This window comes from Melanotaenia boesemani, chromosome 6 (genome assembly GCF_017639745.1).
Source record: "Melanotaenia boesemani isolate fMelBoe1 chromosome 6, fMelBoe1.pri, whole genome shotgun sequence".
NCBI lineage: Eukaryota > Metazoa > Chordata > Actinopteri > Atheriniformes > Melanotaeniidae > Melanotaenia > Melanotaenia boesemani.
In genome coordinates, this window is record NC_055687.1 from 33,870,358 (window position 1) to 33,897,397 (window position 27,040).

A 27,040-nucleotide genomic window follows, 5' to 3' on the forward strand; every position below is an offset into this window, starting at 1 on the left:
GAGCGCTGGATGTCAGCTGATATTAATTTTCTGTATTGCATGTTGAGAGCTCAAAAATGAACGCACAGCGGGTCATTCTGGCATAAAGCAGCTCCGGTAGAGGGCTGGAGGGGAGAAAATCAAGATGACGTCATTGTTAGACCCAGATTATGTTGATATTTTGAATCTGGTGATCCAGAAGATTCAAAATATAGGGGGTACTGGGTGGGTTGTAGGCCTTTTGGGGTTCTTCTCAGGTGAGTGACCCTATGGCTAGGCTTAACTCTTTGTGCTGCTCTATTGGACTGAGATCTGGTGACTTTCAGTCGTTGGAGTCCAGTGAACTTTCGGTCATGTTCTAGAAAGCAGCTGGAGATGATCTGAGCTTTGTGACATGGTGCATTATCCTGCTGGAAGTAGCATCAGAAGATGCTCCACTGTGGTCATGAAGGGATGGACATGGTCAGCAACAATACTCAGGTAGGCTGTGGTGGTTAAACCAGGACATGTTGGTAGTAAGGGACTCAGAGTGGGACAAGAAAATATCCCCCCACCATGACACCACAAGCAGCCTGAACTGTTGATCCAAGGCAGGATGGGCTTGTTTGGAGGAAACAAACATGTTTTCGTGTTGTTCCACCAGATTTTGAGCCTAGCATCCTATCATCTCATCAGACCAGCAACGTTTCTCCATCTTCTATTGTCCAGTGTTGGTGAGTGTGTGTGAATTGTAGCCTCAGTTTCCTGTTCTTAGCTAACAGGAGGCACCCGGTGTGTCTTCTGCTGCTGTAGCCCATCTGCTTCAAGGTTGGACGTGTTGTGGGTTCAGAGGTGCTGTTCTGCAGATCTTGGTAGGAACCAGTGCTCACTGGGGTTCCTGATGCCTTTCTATCATCTCCAACCAGTCTGCCCATTCTTGTTCACTGAATATTTTCTCTTCTTCACACCATTCTCTGTAAACACTAGAGATGGTTGTGTGTAAAAATCCCAGTAGATCAGCAGTTTCTGAAATACCACCATGTCACATTTAAAGCCACTTAGATCCATTTTCTCCTCATTCTGATGCTCAGTTTAAACTCCAGCCGGTCGTCTTCACCACGTCTACATGACTAGAAGTATGACGTTGCTGCTGTGTGATTGGCTGATTAGATATTTGTATTGGCAGGAAATTGATCAGGTGATCCTGATAGTGATGGGTGTAATATTTATACATTTACTAATGAACAATAAAATTACTATAAAAGTAGTTTTAAATGTCAATATATTTCACATGAATAACTATCAAAGTACTATTTATTTTAATCATTTTGAATAATAGTTAATTGTGTGGAAAAAACAATTAGCTTTAAATTATTTTGTTATCTTTGTAATCGCAAGATAAGACGATTAACCTACAAATAATGTGAAAAAAAAGATCAATCGTGGCCACTTCGGGAATGAAAAAGGCTTCATTTTGAACAAATCTCTTTGTGAAATGACTTCATGATTTACTAATCAACAAGAAATTCAACCTCCGCCTACAATTAAGTCTTAATTGTGCTAATTGACAAACTGTAAAAACAGCTCCAAACTTTATCAGTTTGACTTTTATTCAATCAGACATTAGTGTGAATTTCCAGCAAGAACGTTATTCAATAAATTAAAGTTAGACCACTTTTCTGGCACTCTGTCAACATTAAACATCCACGTATCACGTTCTGTTCCTTTCTGCTGCACCCGCTGCATGTTCAGTCCTGATCCCAAGTCCTCACATCCAGTTATTTCACGTGCAGCTTTACATACAAACACAATTTTGTAAAATCCAAATATTTTCATTAAAAAGAGAAAATTTAGCATTATAGTGCAAAGCGTTGGGCAGCTCCTTGCATGTCTGGTAGTTTCTCACATCTTTCTTGTACTGACTCATTTCATTTCTCAAAGCTTTTCAGAGCAGATTTAAAGATGCTCGCCAGTTTTAAACTGAATGTGTTTTCAGCTGTTCTGCTCCGAGTGTGAAGACCTTCACATCCAACCTTCAATCTGATCGTTCTTTTCATTCATTCAGACAGGAGGTCAACCTCCCTCATGTTTTTCTGAATCATAACTTACTCGTGCACTGCATTCTTAATTCTTATTTTAATTTGGTTTCCAGTAAGTACAAAACACCCTGCCAGAAAGACGGTGCTTGATCTGATTCTGGCCTTCTGTGAAGTGAATGGTGTTTCTCTCCTTGGCCTTCACCACACTTAGTTCAATCTGCAGCATGAACAGAAACCATGAACACTGGTCCAGGTCAGCTCGACGTTTTATATTTTTTCTTAGCTGCACCTCACTTTTGTGAATAAAACATCTTGAGAATAAAAGCAATGACAATCAGTTTGGGAAAGCCTTGAGGAAAGTGGAACTGCAGTTTTTTCTGAAACTGACACCTCTGATCTTCACCTTTACATCTTCATCTCTTAAAGCGAAACTACATAAGATTTGATCCATTTTTAATTCATGTTTTCTGGACCTTATATCAAAATATTCTGATTTTACAAACTTGATCCATTTGCATTTATTTCTTAAGTTATTTAAATTTTCTATGTACTATTCATAGGTGCCAGTAGTTCTGATCAAGTATGTGTGTCATCACAAACATGCACTGTGACCATTTCCGCTCCAATAATCATCTCCTCAAGTCATTTCATAAACACCTTCAGTCGTTGCATTAAGTGGTGCAGACACCACTGATGATGTCAAATATCAGCTTTGGCTATCAGAAAAAAATACATTAAAAAACATAATTTCTCTCTAATTACATTATAAAAGACACAAGGTGGTACCTCCAGCCTCCAGAAAGGCTCCAACACTACACAGATAACAATGAGCTTCAAGTTTTATTTTCCTATCAACCAGAAAGATTAGCGCTGCTCTCTTCACTGCCACTGAAGCCACCTCTCGTATGTGTGTGTGATTCCTGTCTGGTCAACTACGCGTCAAAGTCCAGATTGGATGAGCCGTGTAAATCCAGTCTGAAATGACGGAGCCAGACTCAGCGCTGCCAGCTGAGCTGCTGTCTTGTCTACACTTCCAGCGCATCGTGGCAGGGTTCAGACAATGAGGGATCAAAGTGGACACTTAAATAGACAACAGGTGATCGGTGACATGAGCCAGGACAGGGATAGTGCAATGCTTCACTCCTCTTTCCAGATGCTCTGAGAAATAAATGTTTATTTGCCCCCTATTTGTTACTCAGGAAATCAGGACGAGCCTTTTTAATAGAGGACAACCATGATTCACTAATCGCCTTTCTTTCTAAAAAAAGCTTTTCCCTCAGAGACTCTGTCTTTGGTTTCCTGCAGCTTCTCAGAGAGTTTGTCTTTAGTCTCTTCCATTTTCTCAGAGAAGCGTTCTTTTGTCTCTTCCATTTTCTCTGAAAACCTCTCCTTTGTCTCTTCCATCTTTTCTGTCAGCAACTCCTTCGTCTCCTCCATTTTGTCCTGGAGGTACTCTTTAACCGGCGGCGGTGTGGACAGGTAGCCGTGCTTTCGGAGATACTGAACTGACAGCGATGTGCCGCCCAAAGTCACAGCATATCTGGCAGGGGTTGCAATCTGTGGGAGATAAAAAAATTTAGAAATAAAATATTTCAGATGACCTGTATGGGCTTTTTAATGAGCAAGCAGTTGAGACAACTGCTAAAGAAAGCTCAAGAACAAGAGCAAACAAAAACATTACTTAAAGTTAAGGCCTTAAAACCTACAAAAAAAAACCCTGGGATTTTAAGGGTTAAGCATAGTGACACAAACTACAGGTCCTGGTTAAGATTACCTTGTACATGGCGTACGCAGTCAGTGCGTAGCCACTCGATGAGTCTCTCAAAAGGCCAACTAGTGACTCTGGTAGACCAATCATCTCCAGGAATGGCACTACATTCACACCTCTGCATGTGACAAAACAAAAGGAAAAACAGGGAAGGGAAGTTTTTACAAGGTGCTACAAAAAAAGTAAAGGGATGTGTTCAATCACACAGAGCTGATGAAATCCAGCTGTTTGGAAACATGTTCATCTATAAGAGCAGCATGACTTACTTCATAGCAGCATAATAGAAAGTTCCAAACCAGACGGAGGATGTGACCAGATGCACCGGAATCATCACCTTCCCGTACTGTTTGAAGGTCTTCTTAAACCTTTGGTACAGGCCGATGGACTTGTCCTGAAGTGGATCCACCTCTATGGGATCAGGCTCAGCTTCCCTTTTCTGGACGTTTTGTGATGGAGGTGTGGAGCTGGGCTGTGGCTCCTCTTGAGGCGGCTGGTGTTTTGGTTGATGCGCTGCTTTGCTGCAGGCTGACGTGGAGAGCCATCGCCGGCCAACAGGCTGCAACAGCGACAGGCGGAGTGTGCAGCAGCTGAAAACGAGCGGACACTCCGGGACGGCACCGCCAACCATTAGCGCGCGCACTGCAGCCGCCCGCTGCAGTGTCCCACGAGTTAAGATGCGCTGCATTGTCATCCTCCTCTTCCTCCTCCTTCCTGCTGGCTGGAATGTTCAACCACAGACAGACAATCTATTAAAATGAATTAAAATTACTGGCAAAGAAATTTCATTCTGCTTAATTTATAGGGAAGCATACTGCACCCCACAATGATGGGGGGGGGGACAACTTGGCTGCAGTAAAAAGTTGGAACTCCTGTTTTGTTTTTACTGCTAACATGTAAGAAAATAACAGAATAACCCCCTAAGCCATATTTAATTAAAATAAGGAAAAAGAGATTCGTGCGCTTTGTTTTAACGTTATCGAAGTGATGTTTTAAGGGGTGCGTCCACTCAATGAGGAAAACAGCCCAGTTTGTTATGGGACAACTTCCAGCAGCTAGCAAAACAAATTCAGTTCTAAAACCGGAAGTCGTAACGAGTATATTCAACGCAAAAGTACACAAGACTAGACTGTTAAAAAAAACTACAACGTCACTTTCTAAGTATTATTATCTGTAACCGGAAGTTTGAGGATGGTGTTATTTGCACAGTCGTCTACGTTATACTACTTGACATTGGCCATCTATGTCTGGAGGACAAGAGCCTTTTTAAGTTGCTGAAAAGCTAAGGCGCTCTCCAGCGGTGTGGGGGAAATCACCTATAATACCAGAATAATGTGTTTTAACTGGACATTGACTGGCAGACAGGTTTATTAAGGCCACTATCTGAACAGCTGCCAACTTTAGCTTCTGACGCCTGACGTTACTTAGCTCATGGTTAGCCGTTAGCTAGCTGCACTGCTAATCCTCACTGGCAAGAATGTAAGGCGTTATAAGCCAGGCAAAAACACTGCAGCTGAGAAGAAAAAGCAGACCACACTTACATTGGAAGTAGGATTATAAGGTCAAAATCAAGAAGTTTTTCTCAATCCTGAAGGCCATGCGAGTGAGCCTGGACTGTGTGTCGTTCAAGGACCACATTTACCGTTGCTACAGCTCGGGCTGCGTGGAAAGCAGCATGTAACCGTGTATGCGCAGAGAATCATGGGAAATGCTGTTCCTCTGATTCGGGATTTCCATAGCTTCTTGACATTTGAGAACATCATTTCCCACCATGCATAGCGCAAAGGGAAGTTATTGGAGAGGACGGTCTTGAAACTTGGGTGAAGTGATTTGTTTTCAACTCACTGTAACAGTTCCATCTCTGCACTAAACAATAATAATTTGTCATGCATAATTTTACTTTTTTTTTCCACAAGTAAAATGACCAATTATAGGTTTGGCACAACAACTAATAAAAAAGACAAAGGCATGGTTGTGTTCTATCTAAAATTACAATCCGACGGATAAAAACGAAAAAATGGTGTTGCTTCTAATACTAATTACATTCTTAAACCAGCATAAAATATGTAAAACTGCTCGCATAAAAAATATTGCTTATTATAACGTGGCACTTGGTACATCCTGTAATATATGAGTTTGACCACCAGATGGCTGATTGCTCCCACTGCAAGGCAAAACAGGTTTATTTGTGTGGCATATTACATGTACAAGACAACTCAAAAAGCTTTGTATAAAACATTAAAATGTGAGAATTAATATAAACAAAAAAGAAATAAAATAAAGAATTAAAGAGGTAATTAAAGAATACATTCAAATATATTTATTTTGATTGCAGCAAACTGACAACATTAAAAGCTAATTACACAAAATAACAACATAATGAGTCTGTGTAAGATATAGTTAGAATTTATTTGAAAGAAACCAACTTTTTATCAGTTCCAATGCCCTTTCCACCATTTTAATGACCTGTGTTAAGTTCTCCCCCCAAGTAAAGAAAAGTTGTATCATCAGCAAGTAGAAGAGGACTTTAGAAGCTGAGAAACTTTGAATAGACTGTTTATATACAAGATAAAGAGTTTTGGACCAAGCACTGACCCATGAGGAATCCCACGTGTAATATATTTGAGTTCTGATTTCATACTGTCTAACTGGATTTTAAAATTTTCCCTTTTCACCAGAAAAAAAAACCTGAGCTTAAATGTAACAAGAAAATACATTTAATGCAGGTTTAAATATAAGCTAAGATGTCTTTTTTGTCAGAACAACTTTGTGGCTTTACAACTGAATGCAAGGCGAAATGTTACATTGAGCAAAATACACATTCACATGTTTCATAGCATTAATACAGTGTGTAACTTCTGGTAACTTCAAATATAAACTTTTTTTTTTTTATCTCAGCATGCTGGGGCTGTGCTGCATGAATTAAAACACTTCCAGACTAGTACAAAGGTTTAATGAACTGTGTAAGTCATGGGCTGCAGATTAGCACATAATTACACATTGAACAAATACACAATTTGAGAACGATAACATCCCCATGAGGTCCACAAAACCACAGAGTCAGTTTAATTTGAAAAGAACAGGAACATGTGTGGCAGGCAGATTGAGACTCAGAACCACAAAAGAGCTTTTATACAACCAACCACCAAATCATATTAAAAGTAAATATTGCCTTATTTGCTATTAAATATTCATGCATTAGCTAAAATAACCTTCTGATATATTTAAAATGATTTTTTTTCCAAATAGAACTGTATACATTTTCCCTTTGATTAAGTGGGCTATTTAAGGTTTAAACCTTAAAAACTGCAGAATGCCAACGTTCATCATGGCATACCACCATAAAAGGAAAAAAACAACATTCAACTCCAGTCTTGATTAAGTTAAGGTTTTTCCTTACATCCCGTACTATGTACATCCAGCATCACTCTTCTCTCGCTTCTTACAAAGTATATAAAGGCTTTGACCAAAACCATTCATTAACAAGACACAGGGTAACACAGGTGTCTACAAGTTTGTACAATAAAAACATTCACTGCAAATTAGTTTTCACCACCATCCCACAAAATACAAAATTACATCCCTCTTTAACCATTTCCTTAAACCATCAAAACACCTTAAACTAATAAAGCAAAAAAGAAAACTAGCTACTTCTTCCCCAATCTCCCCCCTCTCCTCCGACCACTTGATTAGTGCGATCCAAGCTAATTAAGCACACCAGGCCCTTGTTAACAACACTCATGGGCGAGCCTCCATGATAGTGATGATGTTCAAAATCACCTCAGAGAGAGAGATTAGAGACAAACCAAAACATGCACTGAAAATCAACTAAATCAGAGCATTAACCAACTAAATAGAATCCATCTTTAGTGGATCAATACATTAACAAAAACAAAGGAGATACTAATAAATGGCATTAGGGTGTATGTAGATGTATGTGTAACCACATACTGAGCACCTGCTTGGGGGGGTGGAGGGGGGGGGGGGTATGTCTGCATCTCCCTCGCAGGCTGTAATAGTTCTCAACCATTTGCATAAACTGTGCTGTAATACACAGAGATTACAAAACACAAAAGTTCAGCCAACTTCTGCTAAAGGGATTCATTTATTGCAAAAAAAAAAAGATTGATTTGAACTGATTTTAATAGATCATTTTCAATATACTCAGTATGTCTTGTGTCATTGCCTTTGTGTGTTTTATGTAATCGGAGTGCCTAGTATCTTGTTGCATTACTATGTGTACAATGTGAATGACTGCAAAGAGACTAAAATGCATTTATTCTGTGTTAAAAAAAATGTAGATATAGTCAATACAACCGAAGTCAATGAGGAGGGAACTTCAGTCCCTTTTGTTAAAAAAAAATCAGTTAATATATTAAGAAAATTAATTAAATAGTTTCAAATCGCTGTGTAGTATAATTATTTTTCAGATATTTATTTATACATGCAATTCACGACAGTCCCCCTAGTCACCATAGAGGTGTTCAATTTTAACAGAAAGAAAACTAAGTGTAAACTACATGAGTAACACACACACACACACACACACACACACACACACACACACACACACACACACAGTTTCCACCTAGTTCACTAGTCCACTTCATCACCGCCATCAGTGAATGACCTTTACTTAGACTTTTTTCATGCCCCAAGGTTTTCCTCCTGGGTTCCTGCCACCTTCCTGTTCAGCTCTGATTCTACTGGAGTCCAGAACACACACTGCAAAGCAGCAATGTGTATCAACTCCAGTCGCGTACACACATGTCTACATAATATAATTACGAGGAGTTCCCCTTTTAGCTTAATGTGATACTGGCTTGCTTAAACCCTATTCAGTTTAATGTGATGGAAAAATGCTGTTTACATGGCCATGTTTTATTCAGATTAAGGTCTTATCCAGGCCACTAAATAATATGTACTGATAGACACTGTTTGTTGTGTGCGTAACTGCATGCATTACAGGTGCAATGTTAATGCTGTTCATCTCAGAAATGGTAAGGTTCACAGAGGGCTGTTCTGCTGGGGAAAAAGCGAAGCAAATTGTTAAATTACATTACTAACATCTTTCGCTTTGTGGACTAAAGCTGTGGGATAGCAAACATACACACTCTGTAAATGATAAAATGAGACAAAAATGTTTAACTTTCACTTCTGTCTTATGAAAATTCAGATTGTTCATGTTTTATAAAATTATATTTAAATTTAAACATCCTAACAATGTATTTGTGTGTCTTTTCACTACAACAAGGGATACACGTTTGAGTTTTTGTGATTTAAAGTTTATTATACTATTATTTTACTGGTCCAGCCTACTTGAGATCAAATGTGACCCCTGAACTAAAATTAATTGGATACCTAATAAAAAATGCAGTTTTTTAAGGTCTTGATTCAAACATCCTTTGTATGAATCATAAATCAATATTCTGCCAATTAAAAGACAACAAAGAAAATGTGACAACTTGCTGGTACCTTTAACACTGATTCAGACTGATTTACTCCCTTTTATGTGGGTACTTGGTAATGTGTGCATATTTTGACGTTTGTGAGTCATGTCTAAGGATGCTGGTGCAGCTATCCTTTTGAGTGAAACTGTTTGCATTTTTGTTTCTTCTTATTCCTTTGTAACAAGCATGGAAAAAGAAATATTGACCTCAGTACAGGACAGAAAATCTCCAGCATGCTCCGAGTCTGTCTTGGGTTTTTCTGTCCAGGGAGAGTTCAACCAGGCTTCATCCTCTTTGGCCAAAATAGCATTTTCTAACTCAACTGAGACAAAGAATGGTGCAGTACAGACTGAAATCAGCAGTACATTTAGTGACCTACACACACTTCACCTTCTCCTCACAGAAACGTCGTCCATCTTTCAGCTCATTGTGTTGTTTTGTCCTGCAGGTTTAATGCTTCAGTCTTATTGCAGCTTCAAGCAGATTGATCTCCTGGTCAATTATGGTTGTTTTCTAATTCACATTTTCACCACTAGGTTTTTTCTTTTTTTTTTCTGCTTTATTCGGCATGATGTGCATTAGCTACCTGACCTCCAGATAGATAATGGATAAATGAACAGAATTTGTTCAAAATATATTTGCGTGAAAGATGCTGATTGAACATGGTTCTCAGTCTCTCAGCGAGGCGGTGCAGTAGCTGTGAAGGCTTTACAATATGAGTAATCTAAATTTCCAGTTTGTAAAGCCATGAAGTGAACCCTTGAGTTCACCCTTGATGGGAAGGTTGTCTGTTCCACGGGGGGAAGAAAACATTTTCTCTGACAGTACAATGCTAATGAACCAGTACTGAGGTCTTCCTGGATTTAGTCATGTATTACAAAGACTTCAGCAGGAATAATTGTATAACACTTTGTTTTTTCAGTAAAATAATTGTTTTACAAGTCTGCTGAGATCCCTTTTACATTACTATTCAGCAAAATAACCTGAAGTAGTTGTTTCTGTGGCCTGCTATTTCAACTGCTTGTGAATGAATTATTTAATTAGCAGTGAGCTGTTCACAGTTTTACTCATTCAACTATCAACGAACCAAGTATGCAAGCATGAAACTCATTTAGACAACATTATTGAGTGTAAATGGAAATAGAAACAACTTGAAACATCCATTCACCGGCCACTTCATCAGGTCCACCTCTTCAGTGGCTTATTAACACAAATATCTAATCAGCCAATCACATGGCAGCAACTCATTACATTTAGTTGTGTAGACACAATGAAGACGACCTGCTAAAGTTCAAACTGAGCATCAGAATGAGGAAGAACCAAAATAAACCAGAATGTCTTGTTAATGTCAGAGGTCAGAGGAGAATGGGCAGACTGGCTGGAGATGATAGAAAGACAACAGGAAGTCAAATAAGCACTGGTTCCAACCAAAGTCTGCAGAACAGCATCTCTGAACACACAACACGTCCAGCCTTGAAGCAGATGGGTCTGATGAGTCTCCATCTCAGCTGTACATTCAGATAAAAGGCTCAGAATTTGGTGGAAACAACATGAAAACATGGGCCCATCCTGCCTTGTATTAACAATTCAGGCTGTTGTTATGGAAAACAATTTCAGCCACTTGTAAATTAAAAATATTGACAAAGTATCTCATAATTATGAGATAAAAGTCATCACTGAAATCTGTTAATGGCCGTTCATAGCTACTGCTGGTGTAATGGTGTGGTGGATATTCTCTTGTCCCACTTTGAGCCCCTTAGTACCAACGTGGCCTGGTTTAACCAGCACAGCCTACCTGAGTATTGTTGCTGACCATGTCCATCCCTTCACGACCACAGTGTAGCATCTCCTTTTATCCAGCAGGATAATGCACCATGTCACAAAGCTCAGATCATCTCCACCTGCTTTGGACTCCAACAGCCTCCACAGTCACCAGATCTCAGTCCAGTAGAGCAGCTTTGGGATGTGGTGGAACGGGAGATTCTCATCATGGATGCAGCCGACAAACCTGCAGCAACTGTGTGATGCTGTCATGTCAATATGGATCAAAACCTGTGAGGAATGTTTGAACACCTTGTTCTGTGTATGACACCATGAATTAAGGCAGTTCTTAAAGGAAAGAAAAGGGTCCAACCCAGTACTAGCAAGGTGGAGCAAGTGGGTGGGTGTGCATATTCCTAATTTGCTGCAATTCTCTTTTTGAGTAAGTCATGTGCCAGCGTTTCAATCTTAATCCTAATGTCTAATCAGTCTTCTCTGTTTCTTAGCAGCCACCAGTGTTTTTAACAGCTTAAGCATTTTGAATGATACGTGGTATAACTTTGGATGTGGTTGATGTAATTTTTTTCCCTCCTTTTCTTTTTGACTATCATCCCTCTTAAGGAAGGTCTTATTATGAGTGGCAGCATTTTTACTATTTAACCAAGCAGTGTTTTATAATATAAATGATCTAAATATGCAATATTGAGTTGAGCACATTAATTAATCCATCATATGCAATAATGGCCTAAGTGGGTCAATCAGTATAATTCCAATTTAATTTGCATAAAGCAGTAATTTATGACCTTCAACTCCCTGATGTACATATTCATCTTACAATCAATCTCAGTTTCATTAAACCTCATCAGTCTGCTTTGAGAAAATCTGTTCCTCAGAAAGCCCTCCTGACCAGAGTGTATGATGTGCAGGACTTGTGTCACACTTCTGCTCCTTACAAAGAGATGAGGCACAACATGAAAACTTTTATAGGAAGAAAGGGGAGGGAACTGATCATGTCATTTCAGTGTAACAATCTGCAAAAAACCTTAGTTCCTGGTTAATCTGAGCAGATCAGCCTAATCTCTTCCAAAAGAAGATGCTAAAGGGTCGGCATTGAGCATGTACAAGAATCTTTAGTGTCAGTGGACACAGACAGACTGCTGACACTGCTCTAGTCTTTCTGGAAGTTAATAGCAGACATACGGGAAACTGGGTCTGTTGCAGCTGTACAGAGAAAGAAAATGTCTTCACTGTCACCCACTGATTTCCAAAGTTTTTTTTTCTGTTTTTGCTCTTATCTTTTTCCCTATTTAGCCCGTTACCAAGGTGCAGGAGCTGTTTCTAAAAACCATCAGATAAAAGGAAACCCGTTCACCAGGAACATGTTTGCTCAGATGTCAGCGAAGCAGGGGAGGATGGTGTAGTCACCCAGCTGGGGAGGAAATGAACTGAAAATGGTCAAAGTTGTATGTAAAATAACAACCAAGCTGATATTACATTTTATTAGTAGATGATTAGTAGTTCAGTCAATAGCAGGCAAGGATCACACACCCCGCTGGATAAAATGACATTTGTCACCTCTTCTAAAACACTCTCCATCAAGTTTCAGAGTTTTTCTTCAAAGATTGACCATTTTCTGTAAATTGGCTCCAACTATGTGTTAAGATGAGAGCTTTGCAGATAAATGGTGTCAGAATTCGAGCTTCTTCAAAGAACCCACCAACAAAGGGTAATGCATACATAAAATGTCAAGTGTTTTGCTCAGTTTTCTTATCTTGTTTGGCACAAGTCTGCCTTCAGTTGAATCATATGTGCTTCTCTGTGCTGCCGCTGCTGATGTGCTAATCAGCCTACAAGCACTTTCAGTGTCTTACTATTTTTTCAGTTTAACAACGTACCAATAAAATGTCCCCCTTGGGATTAAAAGTGTATAATTGATCTGATTTATTTTTTCATTAAATGTGTCTCAGCTGAATAAGCAATAAGAACAAGGTGGTCAGTTGTTGTTAGGCAATACTGTTTTTAAAAACAGTATAACTATGAGGCAGTGTCGTAGCAAGCTTTTCAAAAGTGTGGGGGGTGTGGTTTTGACAACAATGAAATATTTAGTGTTAACTGACCTTCACTTGGGTAAACATCAGACGACCAAGGGTCAGTAAATGCTTGTAATGTATTTCCATATGTTGTTCATATTCCCGTATTATATGTGGTAATAATTTAGGGTAGGTAAAGTTTGAAACTGTAGTATTGTGACAACCCATTTATTGTAGCCGGGGATTTGCCAACCTGAGGAAAGTCCTGCAGAGATAACACCAACACATCAGCTGTTCTATGTGTGGCAAGAACACACTCGATCATGTTTACACCCCTTACGCAAACACGTATAAGGCCCTCCCTCGATCTCCTTTTGGGAAATCTGATCACACCTCAGTTCTGCTGCTGCCTTCCTATAGACAGAAATTGAAGTGTCACGGACCATTCAACAGTTGTCCGTCCAATCGAGTTGCAGCCCTTCCCACCAGGCTCAGGGACAGCTTCATACCACAGGTCATAAGACTTCTAAATGCTGTCAGCAGCAACACCACCTTTAATTGTTAGCATCTTCTTATTGCTTTTTATATATTTTACTGTATTACTTATTTGTAGTATTCTTGCATTTTGTGTTCAACTATTTTTATTGTGGTTTATACTCTTTTTAGCATTGTTAGGAGAACCTGGGATTTAAAAATTTATACTGCCAATGATTGCTGATGTAATTGTTGTGCAATGACAATAAATTCATTCATAAATTCATTCATTCATTCATTCATAAATTCATTCATTCATTCATTCATTCATAAATTCATTCATTCATTCATTCATTCATTCATTCATTCATTCATTCGTTCATAAATTCAACACCCTACTTTCTGATGAGCTGTTGAGAAATTTAATTTCCCCTCAAACAATTGTTATTTTCTAAATTCTTTTCTAATGATCACTAAGTTGGTGTTTTTTCTCAAAATAACGATTTATTAATAAATGCGGAACCTATAACACATACTGTATGATTCTCCTCTTACTTCCATCTTCATCTTTATTTTGTCATCTAATATTTCTGTGTGGCTGAAGCTCAGGAGAAAGATCAAGATACCAAAGCCTGCATTTCTTCTGCTGTGTGTATGATAAACAAAGCCATAAAAACTAAGGGTTAGGGTTAGGGTTAGGTGGTGTGGTGTGAATATGTGTGTGATTGGGTTCTGTAATACTGCTTTGTGTTTAAAACAGACAAGAGTATTATATGGTCTGGATTGAGTATGCACACGTCAGCTACTGGGTTGACCTTTTCAGGTGGTGTATGGATATCAACCACCTCTCATCACAGCACTGAGACGTCCCTCCAAGGATAAAAGGGCACGGCATCCTTTCAGTCAGTGGCAGCTATGTTCTGACAGCTCGCCCACTTTGTAGAGACTTGATAGTTTGGTTGTTGTTGTGAGATATGGAATTGTGTCTGACCTCTGGTTTTGTATTGAGCCTTTAAGGCTTTGTGCTTTTTTATGGCTGTTAATTTGTTTCTTTGTGTCCATGTGCCACCTAAGACAGTAAATTTTCAATTATTCATTTTACATCTGGGCATCTTTATTCTTTTATATGACTTCCTCCTTGCCTAGCCAAGCCGGGTCGTAACAGAAAGGGAGGAGACAAACAAGAGCCAGAGGTCAAGCAAAAGATAAGACAAGAGTCAAGATGCTGTCTGGAGAGAGCTCAGTACAGGTAGGATGCAAGATGGATTCTGAATTAGCTGTCAATAAATAGCGCGTCACTGAAAAAAATAGCTAAAAAAAAAGCTAAAAGTTCCGAAGTGCATCTGCTTTGCTCTCTGTTTTCAGACATGTTTGACAATCATCTTCCAGCCAACACTGCCAGGATTCTGAGCTCCTGATCATCAGCCTTGGCTCATCAATCAAACCTATTAAATCTTATCCTCTTACTCTCTTCCTTTAAGATCAGGCTTCAACCTTTCCTTTGTGATAAATCTTATGGTTAGGTCTTGCTTGGTGACCCCTATCCATCCCTTTAGCTGTGCTGCTATTGGCTGTAGCTGCTGGAGGACATTTCATAATACACTAGGCTGCTCTCTGTACTTTTCTCTTACTGTGCTGTATGAATGTTTGACAATATTGGAATTTAGTTGTGTTTCTCTTTCTTTCTCAGCAGCTTTCTCCCTGGCTTAGGGTTATGGTGCTTGTTGACCCCTCTTTCCTGTCCTCTCTACCCCCCAACTAATCAAGGTAGAATTTTCTTCCTTTTAAAAGTAGGTTTGCTCTCTCCTTGTGCAGCTTAGGATAAACAACTGAATCAAACAAAAGATTTGATACCAATCTGTTGGTTTCTTCAGCTATGCAATTATTTTATGAATTGGTTCATTCATTCATTCTGTGTACCACTTAGTCCATTAAGGGTCACAGTTAAGCTGGAGACTATCCCAGCATTAACAGGTGAATTGGTTCATATGAACAGTTATTATAGACTAGTCCAGTGGTTCCCAACCTATTTTCTTTGAGGACCTCATTCATGCAAATACTAAAAAGCCATGGACCCCCTGCCCCAAACCATGCTGAAACCGTGCCTGGATTCATGCTATCAAAAGTCACATTCTTACCATAAATTATGTATTCTATATATAGTCCTGTCCTTCAATAAAGCCAGAGTTGAATTAACAACATAAATCCTACCTTTTTCTTAAAATGCAGACAATGTCTGGACATTAATTACAATGGCTCTGAATGTTCAAAGCCTCGGGGACCCCTGGTACTCTTTGGGGGACCCCTTGGTGTTCTTGGACCCTAGGTTGGGAACCACTGGACTAGACTAATGTGGATCATATAATGGATTTCAATTCAATCTTTATTTCAGACTCACAATTTGGTCCACATAAGGACTAAAAGATAAAAACACACACACATGCACACACACACACACACACACACACACACACACACACACACACACACACACACACACACACACACACACACACTAATAGTAAATACGGAAAAGAGTATAATTTACATATAAAATCCATACAAGCACTTTCCCCAGTGCCTCCAATGAGTCCAGAAATATATTGTACACTGCTCTCCTTAGGCATCGTTATAACCATAATATCATTTTTAGAATCCTACAATCTCAAAATAAATTTACATATATACAATTTAAAATAACAATGCATCAGAACCTTCAGTAGGATTCAAAGTGCATCATTATATGCAACTTGCAAATCTGGCTTTACTGTAACTGCACCACAGGTGGGTATTTGTACAGAGGTGTGCATTAACACTTTTAACACAAGTTTGACATAAGAGCACATGCTAAATTTGCATGCCACCACGCTTTGGGTATTATTTCAGGTACAGAAATGTGCTATATAAATACGGACCATTTACCATTTTCTTTGCAAACAATTTACAATACTGTCTCCAAATATCATCATCATCATCATCATCATCACAAAGGTCATTCCTGATGACTTGATCTAGACGTTTCACTTTACCCACAACATTTAAATAATTTTCTCCTAGAATAAAAGAGGGGAATGCTGCCTTCCTGTCCTCTTTTGTTCTTGCAATCATAACAGACTTTTTAGTGTCAAGCCTTATATCAAATTGCTGACTATAATCTGAAGAAACTGAGGAGTTGCTGCAGGCCAGCAGAATAAGGAGATATGACAGCTAAGTCCTCAGCATACGAAGCATAAAACTGTAAAAATAAAACTGGTTAAAACTGAACTTAATTGAACTACATGGTGAATACCATTCAAGTCTTGCACTTAAAAACAAAGCAGTAAAAAAAGCTTCTTCTTTTCCTTTGGACAATGATAAAAATCAATGTTTTTAACAAAAAGCTGATATAATATTAAATATAAATAATACAGTAGAAATAGTGAAATGATTAAAAATTAAAACAATAATGAGATAAACACTTGCTTTTGGCATTACATACCCAAACGAAGTGGCAGAGATGACTCAGGTAGGGTTATTTCCACAAGTTTTTAATAAAAAAGTTGACCATATGTTAGAACAGGCAGTTAAAGGGCTAAATAGCAATAAGGTTACACCAAATCCTGCTTTACTGACTACAAACATAAATTTATTTTCTCAGTTTTCTTTTTCATTCTGTGAACATTTTAAGGCTCCACATACTGAATGTGATTGAGACTGTTTTTGTTACAGGAATATATATATATATATATTTAATTTAAAGGTCTGATTTACCTCAGAAAAAAACAGAGTTTCTTTTATATCTTAGTTGCTTTTTGTGATATATAAATGGAAGTGATTGTGACCAGGCAATGGTGCTGGAGTTTATCTGTCTTCTGTTTTTAACTGATTGTTGTTGATTACAGTGATATTTGAAATGTCATGGCTAGTTTAGCAAGTAATCCTCTTGATCTTTCCAAAGGTTTCCAATTCCTAACCTGTGAGCATCCAAAGTGAGGAAATAATGTCATAAAATGTGAACACAGGAGAAGGGGTGGAAGGACCCACATGCAGGATTGAGATGCAGGAGGCAGACAGATGTAGGAACCAAAGGTTTAAAAATCTCAGCTACAGCAGTATACCTGAACACAAACCAAATACAGACTGGAATAAGCCCAAGTAATGACAACACACAAGTAATGACATATATATATATATATATATATATATACTGTATATATATATATATATATATATATGGCAAAAATGAACATCAGGCAACCCCAACGCCAATTACAGAGGCTGAGTGAAGCACCATCGAAAAGTCTCCTGGAAGATGTGAATGCAGCTTTGAGAACGATTCCTACAATGACCATCATTGAAATCAATGAGCTGATCTACACCTCAGCAGCAGTGATCCTTGAGGTGCTTGGCTATCAACCAAAGAGCAGCCATAAAGATACATATCCACCATGGAAGAGGAGGTTGGAGGCTAAAATCAAGGCAGCTCGGAGAGAAGTGAGCCAACTATCAGAGCTCCAGAAAGGTGCAATAAAAAAACAGGTATCCAGGAGGTACAGCCAGATGCCCATACCTGAAGCACTAGAAACTGCCAAACAACGACTCCAAGCCTTGGCCACCCGCCTAAAGAGGTACACGAGAGAAATTAAAACAAGGCAAATAAACCGGCTGTTGTCAAGTCAACTAGCTAAAGTGTACTCTCAGTGGCAGGGTAATAACAACAGGGCAGACACGCCAAGGCTGGAGACTGAACAATACTGGAAAAGCATATGGGAGAAGGAGACATCGCACGACAGCGGGGCACAGCGGCTGATGGATCTAAGAGCAGACCACAGTAACCTCCCTGAACAAGAACCAGTAACCATCAGAGTGGCAGACATTTAACAAAGAGTCTCAGGTATGAAAAATTGGACAGCACCAGGGCCTGACATGATTCACACCTACTGGCTGAAGAAGCTAACTGCACTCCATGAGCGCCTGGCAGCACAAATGATCCATCTGCTACACAGTCACAAATGTGTAGGATTACATTAGGCTACATAATTAACACTTGCAGTAATTTATTTCCTAAATGTCAAACAGAAAAAGAAGCTTGTGGTAATGACACCAAGCAGTCTTATTCATACTGTTGGTCTCTTTTCATTTTTATCTTTTCTTTTACCAATTGTAGCATGCCTAGAAAGGGAAGACTGAGGAGAAAGAAAGAAAGTAGCAAGGAGGATGAGGAGGCAGGTGATGAAGAACGTCAGAATCAAGACTGGTGTCATGTTAACTCTTTAAGGCCTTTCAAAGCTCAGATTTTAAAATTGAACTGTTCCTCTAATTTTATTGAAATATTTTAAAAGCTGTCTATAAAGTAGTAAATTAGGTATGAAGCCATATTAATTAAATATATTATTTTGTACCAACAATATGTTTTTTCTATGTTAGAACATTTGCAGCAATCATGTATTTACCTTATTGGGCTATTATTAAAACTTTGACAATGCAGAGCACAGCAGTGTAGCAGGGTATTGAAGTTAAGCTATCAGCCTGGTGTTAATCTTGCTGTTGGAATGTGATTTTTTTTTTTTATCTCACACCGCCATATTAAGGCAGTCGGTGATTCCACATGCTGCACAAGGTACCCTTATTTTTCACTGAGCACCTGCCCCCCGAATTACCTGTGCATGCCACTGAAAACCATAGCAGAAACCTCACAAGCCATGACAACCATTTAATTCCAGACTCTGGCTCTTCCATCTACCAGGAACCCTCTTATCTCCACATCTGTTCATGCTGTTTAAGTCCAATGAAGGGAAAGGAAAGGAAATTAGGGCTGGGCAGATCCATCCAAATGTCAATAGTATTGAAACATAGGACAGTATCAGTATTGTTCGATACCATTCATCCATCCTCTGCCGCTTATATGGAGTTGGGTCATGGGGGCAGCTGCCTAAGCAGAGAAACCCAGACTTCCCTCTACCCAGGCACATTCACCAGCTCGTCTGGGGTGATCCAGAGGCATTCCCAGGTCTGCCGAGAGATGTAGTCCATCCAGCTGTGTCCTGGGTCTTCCCCGGGGCCTCCTCCCAGTGGGACTTGCCCGGAACACCTCACCAGGGAGGCGTCCAGGAGGCATACTCACCAGATGCCTGAGCCACCTCATCTGGCTCCTCTCGATGCTTAGGAGAAGCGACTCCACTCTGAGCCCCTCCCGGATCACAGAGCTTTTCACCTTATCTCTAAGGAAGAGCCCGACGACCCTGCGGAGAAAACTCATTTCAGCTGCTTGGGCCAAAAGACAGCTTTGCCTTTTGGCGAGGCTACTTCTTCACCACGACAGACCGATGCAGAGTCCACATCGCTTCAGACGCTACACCGACCCCCCTGGTGATCTCCTGCTCCATCCTTCCCCACTCGTGTACAAGACCCCAAGATACGTGAATTCCACTTGGGGCAGGACCTCATTCACAACTTGGACAAAGCACTACACCCTTTTCCAGGTGAGAACCATGTTCTCTGATTTGGAGGTGCTAATTCTTATCACTGCCACTTCACATTCGGCTGCGAATTGCTCCAGTGAGAGCTGAATATTGCGGCCTGATGAAGCCAACATAACCACATCATCATCAAAGAGCAGAGACTCATCCTAACCGGATCCCCTCAATGCCTCGGTTGCACCTAGAAATTCAGTCAATAAAAGTTGTGAACAGAATCGGAGACAAAGGACAGCCTTGGCAGAGTCCAACCCTCACTGGAAACTAATTTGATTTACTGCCAGCAATGTGGACCAAGCTCTGGCACTGGTCATACAGAGACTGGACAGCTTGTATAAGGGGGTCCGGCACTCCATACTCCCGGGGCACCCCCCACAGGAGTCCCCATGGGACACAGTTGAAAGCTTCCTCCAAGTCCACAAAGCACATGTAGACTGGTTGAGCAAACTCACATGCCCCCTCTAAGACCCTGAAGAGTGTGTCCACTGCTGGTCCACTGGGACAAAAACCACACTGCTCATCCTGAATCCAAGGTTCGACTATCTGACAGACCCTCCTCTCCAGGACCCCTGAATAGACGTTACCAGGGGGGCCGAGGAGTGTGATCCCCCTGTAGTTGGAGCACACCCTCTGGTCCCCCTTTTTGATAAGGAGAACCACCACCCCAGTCTGCCAGTACAGGGGAACTGTCCCTGATGTACATGCGATACAGCAGAGGTATGTCAGCCAAGAGAGACCTACACCATCCAGAGCCTTAAGGAACTCTGGGTGGACCTCATCCACCCCTGGGGCCCTGCCACTGAGGAGCTTTTTAACCACCTCAGCCTCTGAGATAGGACAGCCAATACCAGGGTCCCCCGACTCTGCTTTCTCATCGGAAGATGTGTTGGTGGGATTGAGGAAGTCTTCGAAGTATTTCCTCCACCGGCTCACAACATCCCGAGTCGAGGTCAGCAGCCCCCCATTCCCACTGTACACAGTGTGGATGGAGCACTGCTTTCCCCTCCTGAGCTGCCGCATGGTGGACCAGAATGTTCTCGAAGCTGTCCAGAAGTCATTCTCCATGGCCTCTCCAAACTCCTCCCACGTCTGAGTTTTTACCTTAGCAACCGCAAAGCCGCATCCTTCTTAGCGCGTCGATACACATCAGCTGCCTCTGGAGTCCCACATGCCAAAAAGGTCCGATAGGACTCCTTCTTCAGCTTGACGGCATCCCTCACTGCTTGTGTCCGCCAACGAATTCAGGGATTACCGCCACAACAGGCACTGATGACCTTACAGTCACAGCTCCAGTTGGCTGCCTCAACAACAGAGGCACGGAACACAGCCCACTCGGATGTATCCCCGCCTCACCCCAGACATGGTTGAAGCTCTGCTGGAGATGGGAGTTGAAATTCTTTCATACAGGGGACAGACCCTCACCATCTGAGCCAACTCACCACCAGGTGGTGATCAGTTGATAGCTCCGTCCCTCTCTTCACCCGAGTGTCCAAGTCAAGCGCAAGTCTGATGATATGACTACAAAGTCAATCATTGAACTAGATCATCAAACTAGAACCCGGTGACCCACATCCAGGCAAGGATAACCTGGGTCCACAGTTTTTCGTCGTCATAGGGGTGCTTTGTCTGGTCCCTCCACTAGAGACCTGTTTGCCATGGGTGACCCTACCAGGAGCATAAAGCCCCCGACAACATAGCTCCTAGGATCATCAGGACACGCAAACTCCTCCATTCGACACCAGCGTGATGAAATAGATATTATTCTTGCAGAGGGCTTTTGGGAGCGACAAAAAACAAAGAATGTGAATGACCGCAGGTTTTGCTTTTGTTTAGCTAATTTGCACTGTTGACTTTATTTTTGTTAAACAATTGTGTGTGATAAACGGGAATAACAGTTATTTTATTATTGAGTTAAATTTTTTATGTTGTTATTCTAAATTGTTTACAAACAAAAAAGCTTAAATTTAAATGTCTCAGTTCTGCCATTTAATTTGTTACTAAAAAAATGTTTTATTTGACAAAATCTTTGTACTGTTTTGCTATGATCATAATTATGATCAATAAATGAAGGTAACATGATTAAATGATTGTGAAGGTTCAAGCAAAATGTATTGATATCATATCAGCAAACAAATCAACACCAAAATCTGCATTATTGCCCAGTCTTACAGGAAATGTCTTCCACATCTGCAGTGTTATATTCCTTTAGAGAGAGACTTGGTTTCAAGAACATTTAAAAGCACATATTTCAACTTGTGTCCACATCCATGGCAATGCAAATGAACTGACACATCACCCACACCCCATGTTGTTAGTTATTCAACAACGAAACTGTCTTTAGGTTTTAGCATTTTCTGGTCTTGCAGCTTCTTCTCTGTTCCCATTATTTTTCACAAGTCGATTCTGCAACTCAGAAATATTCAGGTAAGTTAAGACTGATTTATCTCCTCCTCACTGAGCTTGCTCTCCAAGCACCACCACCCTGATTCCCATTGAGCTGTTTTCCCTTTATCATGCTTCAGTTGATAGTGGTACCGGCTCAGTCGGTCAATTTGCTTGGTTGTCCAAAGCAGAAGTCAATGAATCGTCCAACCTGAGTCTGTTTGCTGGATGATGTTAAACATTCTTCAACACCTCCAATGATTATTTTCTCACTGATTCCATGACAGTCCTGGAGAAACTAAAGAGCTATTATTAATTGGAGTTATTGGACATCACTCTTGACAGCTGTACAAGAAAGTCTCGCTCCTCTTACAAAAACTGCAACTCTTTTAACAAATTACATTGCTGTTTCTTTTAAGTGTCAAAATCTCTGGGGTTGATCTTGACCTCGAAATATGAATCATTCCCGAGGCCACTCCTTTATATCTCATTTGTTAGATTTCAGTGTTTCCCACAAACCAGGTAGCAATTTGTGGTGCTCCCCTGGTGCCGGTGAGGGAATCGCGTGTTGCGGTGTCGTGGTGGTTGGTGGAGTCGCCAATTGGGGTGTATGTCAAGTGTGTGTAGCAGGCGGCGTTCCAACACACTATCTGAGCTGCCATATTAAATATTCACCTGTATGCTTATCTGTTGTTCTTCAAAGTTACCTGCTGAGGCAATTTTAAACCTACAAGAAGCATTTGAAATTATTCAGCTGAGTCTTTATTCATCAAAGTTCTTTAAGAGAAGAGAGAACTAATCTATTTCCACCTCGCCAACCTTCTCTATGGTGATAATATCTGTCATAAAACCATCAGACGTGAAGACTAAAGTTAAAAGTCAATATTGATGAAGAAACTGATAAAAGTAATAATCTGTATAAAAAGGCTAAAAACAAATTTTTCTTTTTACCACTGAAGTGTTTGTGCAGCAGTGATAAAAATCATACAGCAGCATCACCTACAGTAAACAACTGTTGATAAAAATTTCACTGGCTGTTTGTTTGTTTGTTTGTTTTTTTACTAATTTTTCACAGCTCTTTTTAAATTTTATTTTCATTAGATGATCACTTTAATTGTAATGAGGGGGACATATATTAAAACCTTTCAGTTGGGTCCTTAGGCAAGACACTTAATGCTACTTCCTAACTACCTTCAGATGTAGAAGGTAGTTAGAAGAATATTTTATAAAATCTAGACCTTAAAAAAGGTGTCATTTATGTCCCCCTTTTCCTGGTCAGGGCTCCTGCCTGGCCCCCCATTAAAACCATTCTAGACCTGCCCTTGCATATCGGAAGTATAAATCCTGTCAACTACTGTGTTAGAGAAGACTCCTGAAAATAACAATAAATTGGGGTAAATATGTGTCGATGATGAGACAGTTTTCTCATCAGCAGGTTCTGGAGTTGGTTTTTAAAAAATCTTTTTTCTGGGTAATTGGCAGGCAATTAGCCTTCTTAATTTTCTACGCTGTCTCCTTCCTCTGCTCTGTTTGGAATTCATCCATTTTGTGGGATGCTTCAATTGGGGCTGGCACTGGTGCAAATGCATTTCTGTCCTGTGAGATAACAAGACCTCATCCTCAGCAGATATCACGGCTTTTGTCAGACATCTCATTTGGCTAGCAGTCCCTCATAATTTCATCCTTGCTGCTCATCACATTCCCAGCCACCTGAATGCCTCAAAGATGACTCTTTGTCATGTTTTCATTTTCAAGACTTTGAAGATGCCAGCCTCTTCCCCACTGCCATTCCACCATATTCCAATCTGGTTTTGTCTTATTCTCCATTAACCAATCTGCACTGCCCAGCCAAATTATATAGAAAAGGTTTAGCTTTGTCAACTCCAATTACCTGGAAAACCTTTGCTTTATAATTGCCTCTAAGTTACCATTTCACTTTATCCCATTATTTCTGTTTTCTCTTTGTCATTGCAGAGATTTTTTAAAAACTTTAAACATTCTTAACAAGGTCTGCATTAGGTGCCGAGGAACCAGGGCATACTGGCGAGAAATAGGCTACTGGATCACAAAACAGCGGCAATGGACATGAAATGTGAACAAGGCACTGTTGGAATGTTACTACTCTAGTGACCCTAGTGAGGAACCATCACTAAAACCAGTGAGCTAATATACAGTACAACAACAGTAATCCTGGAGATGCTAGGCCAACATAGTGGTAACATGAAGACACCATGGCGAAGGAGGTTGGAAGCCAGCATCAAGGAAAGTAAGCCAATAGTCAGAACTCCAGAAATGAGCAGCCAGCAAAGAAGTACCCAAGAAGTACAGCCAGATGTCCTTACCAGAGGCTCTGGAAACTGCCAAAGACTCCAAGCACTAGCTGCACGACTGAGGAGATACACAAGAAAAAAAAAGCCCAGGAAAAAAAATCTGCTGTTCTCCACTAACCCAGCAAAGTGTACTCCCAGTGGCAGGGTAACAACACACGAGCTAACCCACCAAGGCTGGAGACTGAACAATACTGGAAAGGCATATGGGAGAAGGGAGCATCACATTACAGTGAAGCACAGTGGTTAAAAGAACAACGAGTGGACCACAGCACCCTCCCTGAACAAAGTCCAGTAACCCTCATGGTGGCAGACATCCAACAAAGACTCAGGTATAAAGAACTGGACAGCCCCTGATGATCCACATCTACTGATTAAAGAAGATGAGCGCCTAGCAGCACAGATGAACCAACTGCTGGACCCATCCTGAATGGCAGACTAAAGAGCAAACTATCCTGATTCTGAAAGATCCACAGAAGGGAACCGTCCCATCCAACTATCGGCCGATAACCTGTCTCACCACAACATGGAAGCTCCCATTGGGCATCATAGTGACTAAAATAGGTGGGCAGGTGGATCAATTCATGACAGAGGCATAGTAAGGAATTGGTAAGTGTACAAGAGGTGCAAAACACCAGCTGCTGGTGACAGAACTGTCGCCCGAGACAGAAACCAGACAGACAAACCTGTGCGTTGCCTGGATTGATTACTAGAAAGCCTTTGACTCAATGCCACATACAGGATCCTGGAATGCCTGCAGCTGTACATGGTCAACAACACTCTAAGAGCCTTCACTGCAAACTAAATGAGGCTGAGGCAGACCACCCTTGAGACCAACTTCAAACCAATTGCGCAAGTCTCTATCAAATGTGGTTTATACCAAGGAGATGCTCAGGTGAAGAAGTTCTCTCTGGATCATAATTGGTCAGGAGAAAAACATCTGGTGGATAGAAATGTACTCTCAGACATCCTTCCTTTGTGTTCAGAGGGAAAAATGGTTCTCACAGGGGGAATGGATCTCCACGGACAAACTGGATTCAACACAGAACCGGCTTTTTGTCACAGTCAAAGTTTATAGTTTTGATGGGGGACCAGGTGAGGATACTGGTCAGGACAAGGGGGGCACAAATTAGATATGTTTTAAAAGGACATTGTGTAAGAATTACTGCATCTAACATTTGAATGGTTCTCACAGGGGGAATGGATCTCGACAGAGAAAACTGCCCTCGATTTGTATAAACAAACAAAAGTCTTTGCTTATGAGAATGTTTCAGATTATTAGTGGATGCCTTGATACACCAATGATAACACATATATACATGAAAACATCAATTTTGGCCAGTAAACAACAGAAAATGTTACGCAATGTCCCTTTAAGGTCTTGATTTTATCTAAAATTAAACTGATTATTACGACTAAAGCAATCATCTAATGTAAAAAAAGCAAAGAAAAACCCAAATGATCATTGGCTTACTCATCTGTTGATATCTGTTTGGGGAGGCAGTGGCTCAGGCGGTAGAGCAGGTCGTCCAATGACCGGAAGGTTGGCGGTTCGATTCCCACTCCCGCAGTCAACTGTCATTGTATCCTTGGGATAGACACTTAACCCTCCTTACCTCCAGTGTTGGCATCACTGGTGAATGAATGTGGATAATGTACGGTGATGGTCGGAGAGGCCGTAGGCGTGGACTGGCAGCCTTGTCTCCATCAGCCTGCCCCAGGTCAGCTGTGGCTACACACGTAGCTTGCCATCACCAGGTATGAGTGAGGAGTGGATGAATAATGGATACACTATGTGAAGCACTTTGGGTGCCTTGAAAAGTGCTATTTCAGATCTCATTATTATTATATAATATAGTAAAAATACACATATTTCAAGCATAGTTGCAAATCGTTGCTGTCGGGTGCAATTCTCCTATGTCCAAAATTCATGATTCCTTCATAAATCAGTACTATTGGTCACCATTTATGTCTGTCAGTAATTTTACAAATATTTAACCAAAGATATATGATGTAAAGAACATACCAAGTTTGATGACATTATGTCCAGTTATTACAAAAACGATGCATTTTTTTTATCTTTTGAAAAATTACAGTTTTGGATACTGGAGGTTTGCGCCCGACAGCAGCGAAATGGTGATTAATCATGATTAATTAATTTGTAATATATATATATATATATATATATATATATACATATAATATACATATAATAATAATATATATGTCTATACATATCTATGCAGCTGCAACCTTTGCAGGGCTGAGTAACCCTGAGGCCTGTACTATGAAGCAGAATTAACATACCTGGGATATCTATATTACCTGGGTTTACTTACCCAGACATTTGTAATCCCGATAAGTGGTACTACAAAGCTGATCAACTCTGTTTCCGCAGC

The 27,040-nt window shown here is 40.4% G+C and overlaps 1 protein-coding gene and 1 long non-coding RNA gene across 2 annotated transcripts; both read right to left on the reverse strand.

The window, feature by feature from the left end:
• Positions 1 to 1,533: 1,533 nt before the first annotated feature.
• On the reverse strand, positions 1,534 to 5,461 carry fam210ab (family with sequence similarity 210 member Ab). Its single transcript, XM_041989174.1, has 4 exons — positions 5,304 to 5,461; positions 4,032 to 4,483; positions 3,772 to 3,883; positions 1,534 to 3,554 (listed from the first exon to the last, which is right to left on the reverse strand). Exons 2-4 carry the CDS (start codon positions 4,454 to 4,456, stop codon positions 3,240 to 3,242), a joined length of 852 nt encoding a protein of 283 aa, XP_041845108.1. The 5' UTR covers positions 4,457 to 4,483; positions 5,304 to 5,461; the 3' UTR covers positions 1,534 to 3,239.
• Positions 5,462 to 8,499: 3,038 nt separating this feature from the next.
• On the reverse strand, positions 8,500 to 26,419 carry LOC121642438. Its single transcript, XR_006010886.1, has 3 exons — positions 26,301 to 26,419; positions 15,098 to 15,101; positions 8,500 to 8,511 (listed from the first exon to the last, which is right to left on the reverse strand). It is a non-coding gene; the product is annotated as an uncharacterized LOC121642438 (long non-coding RNA).
• Between the last annotated feature and the right edge of the window lie 621 nt (positions 26,420 to 27,040).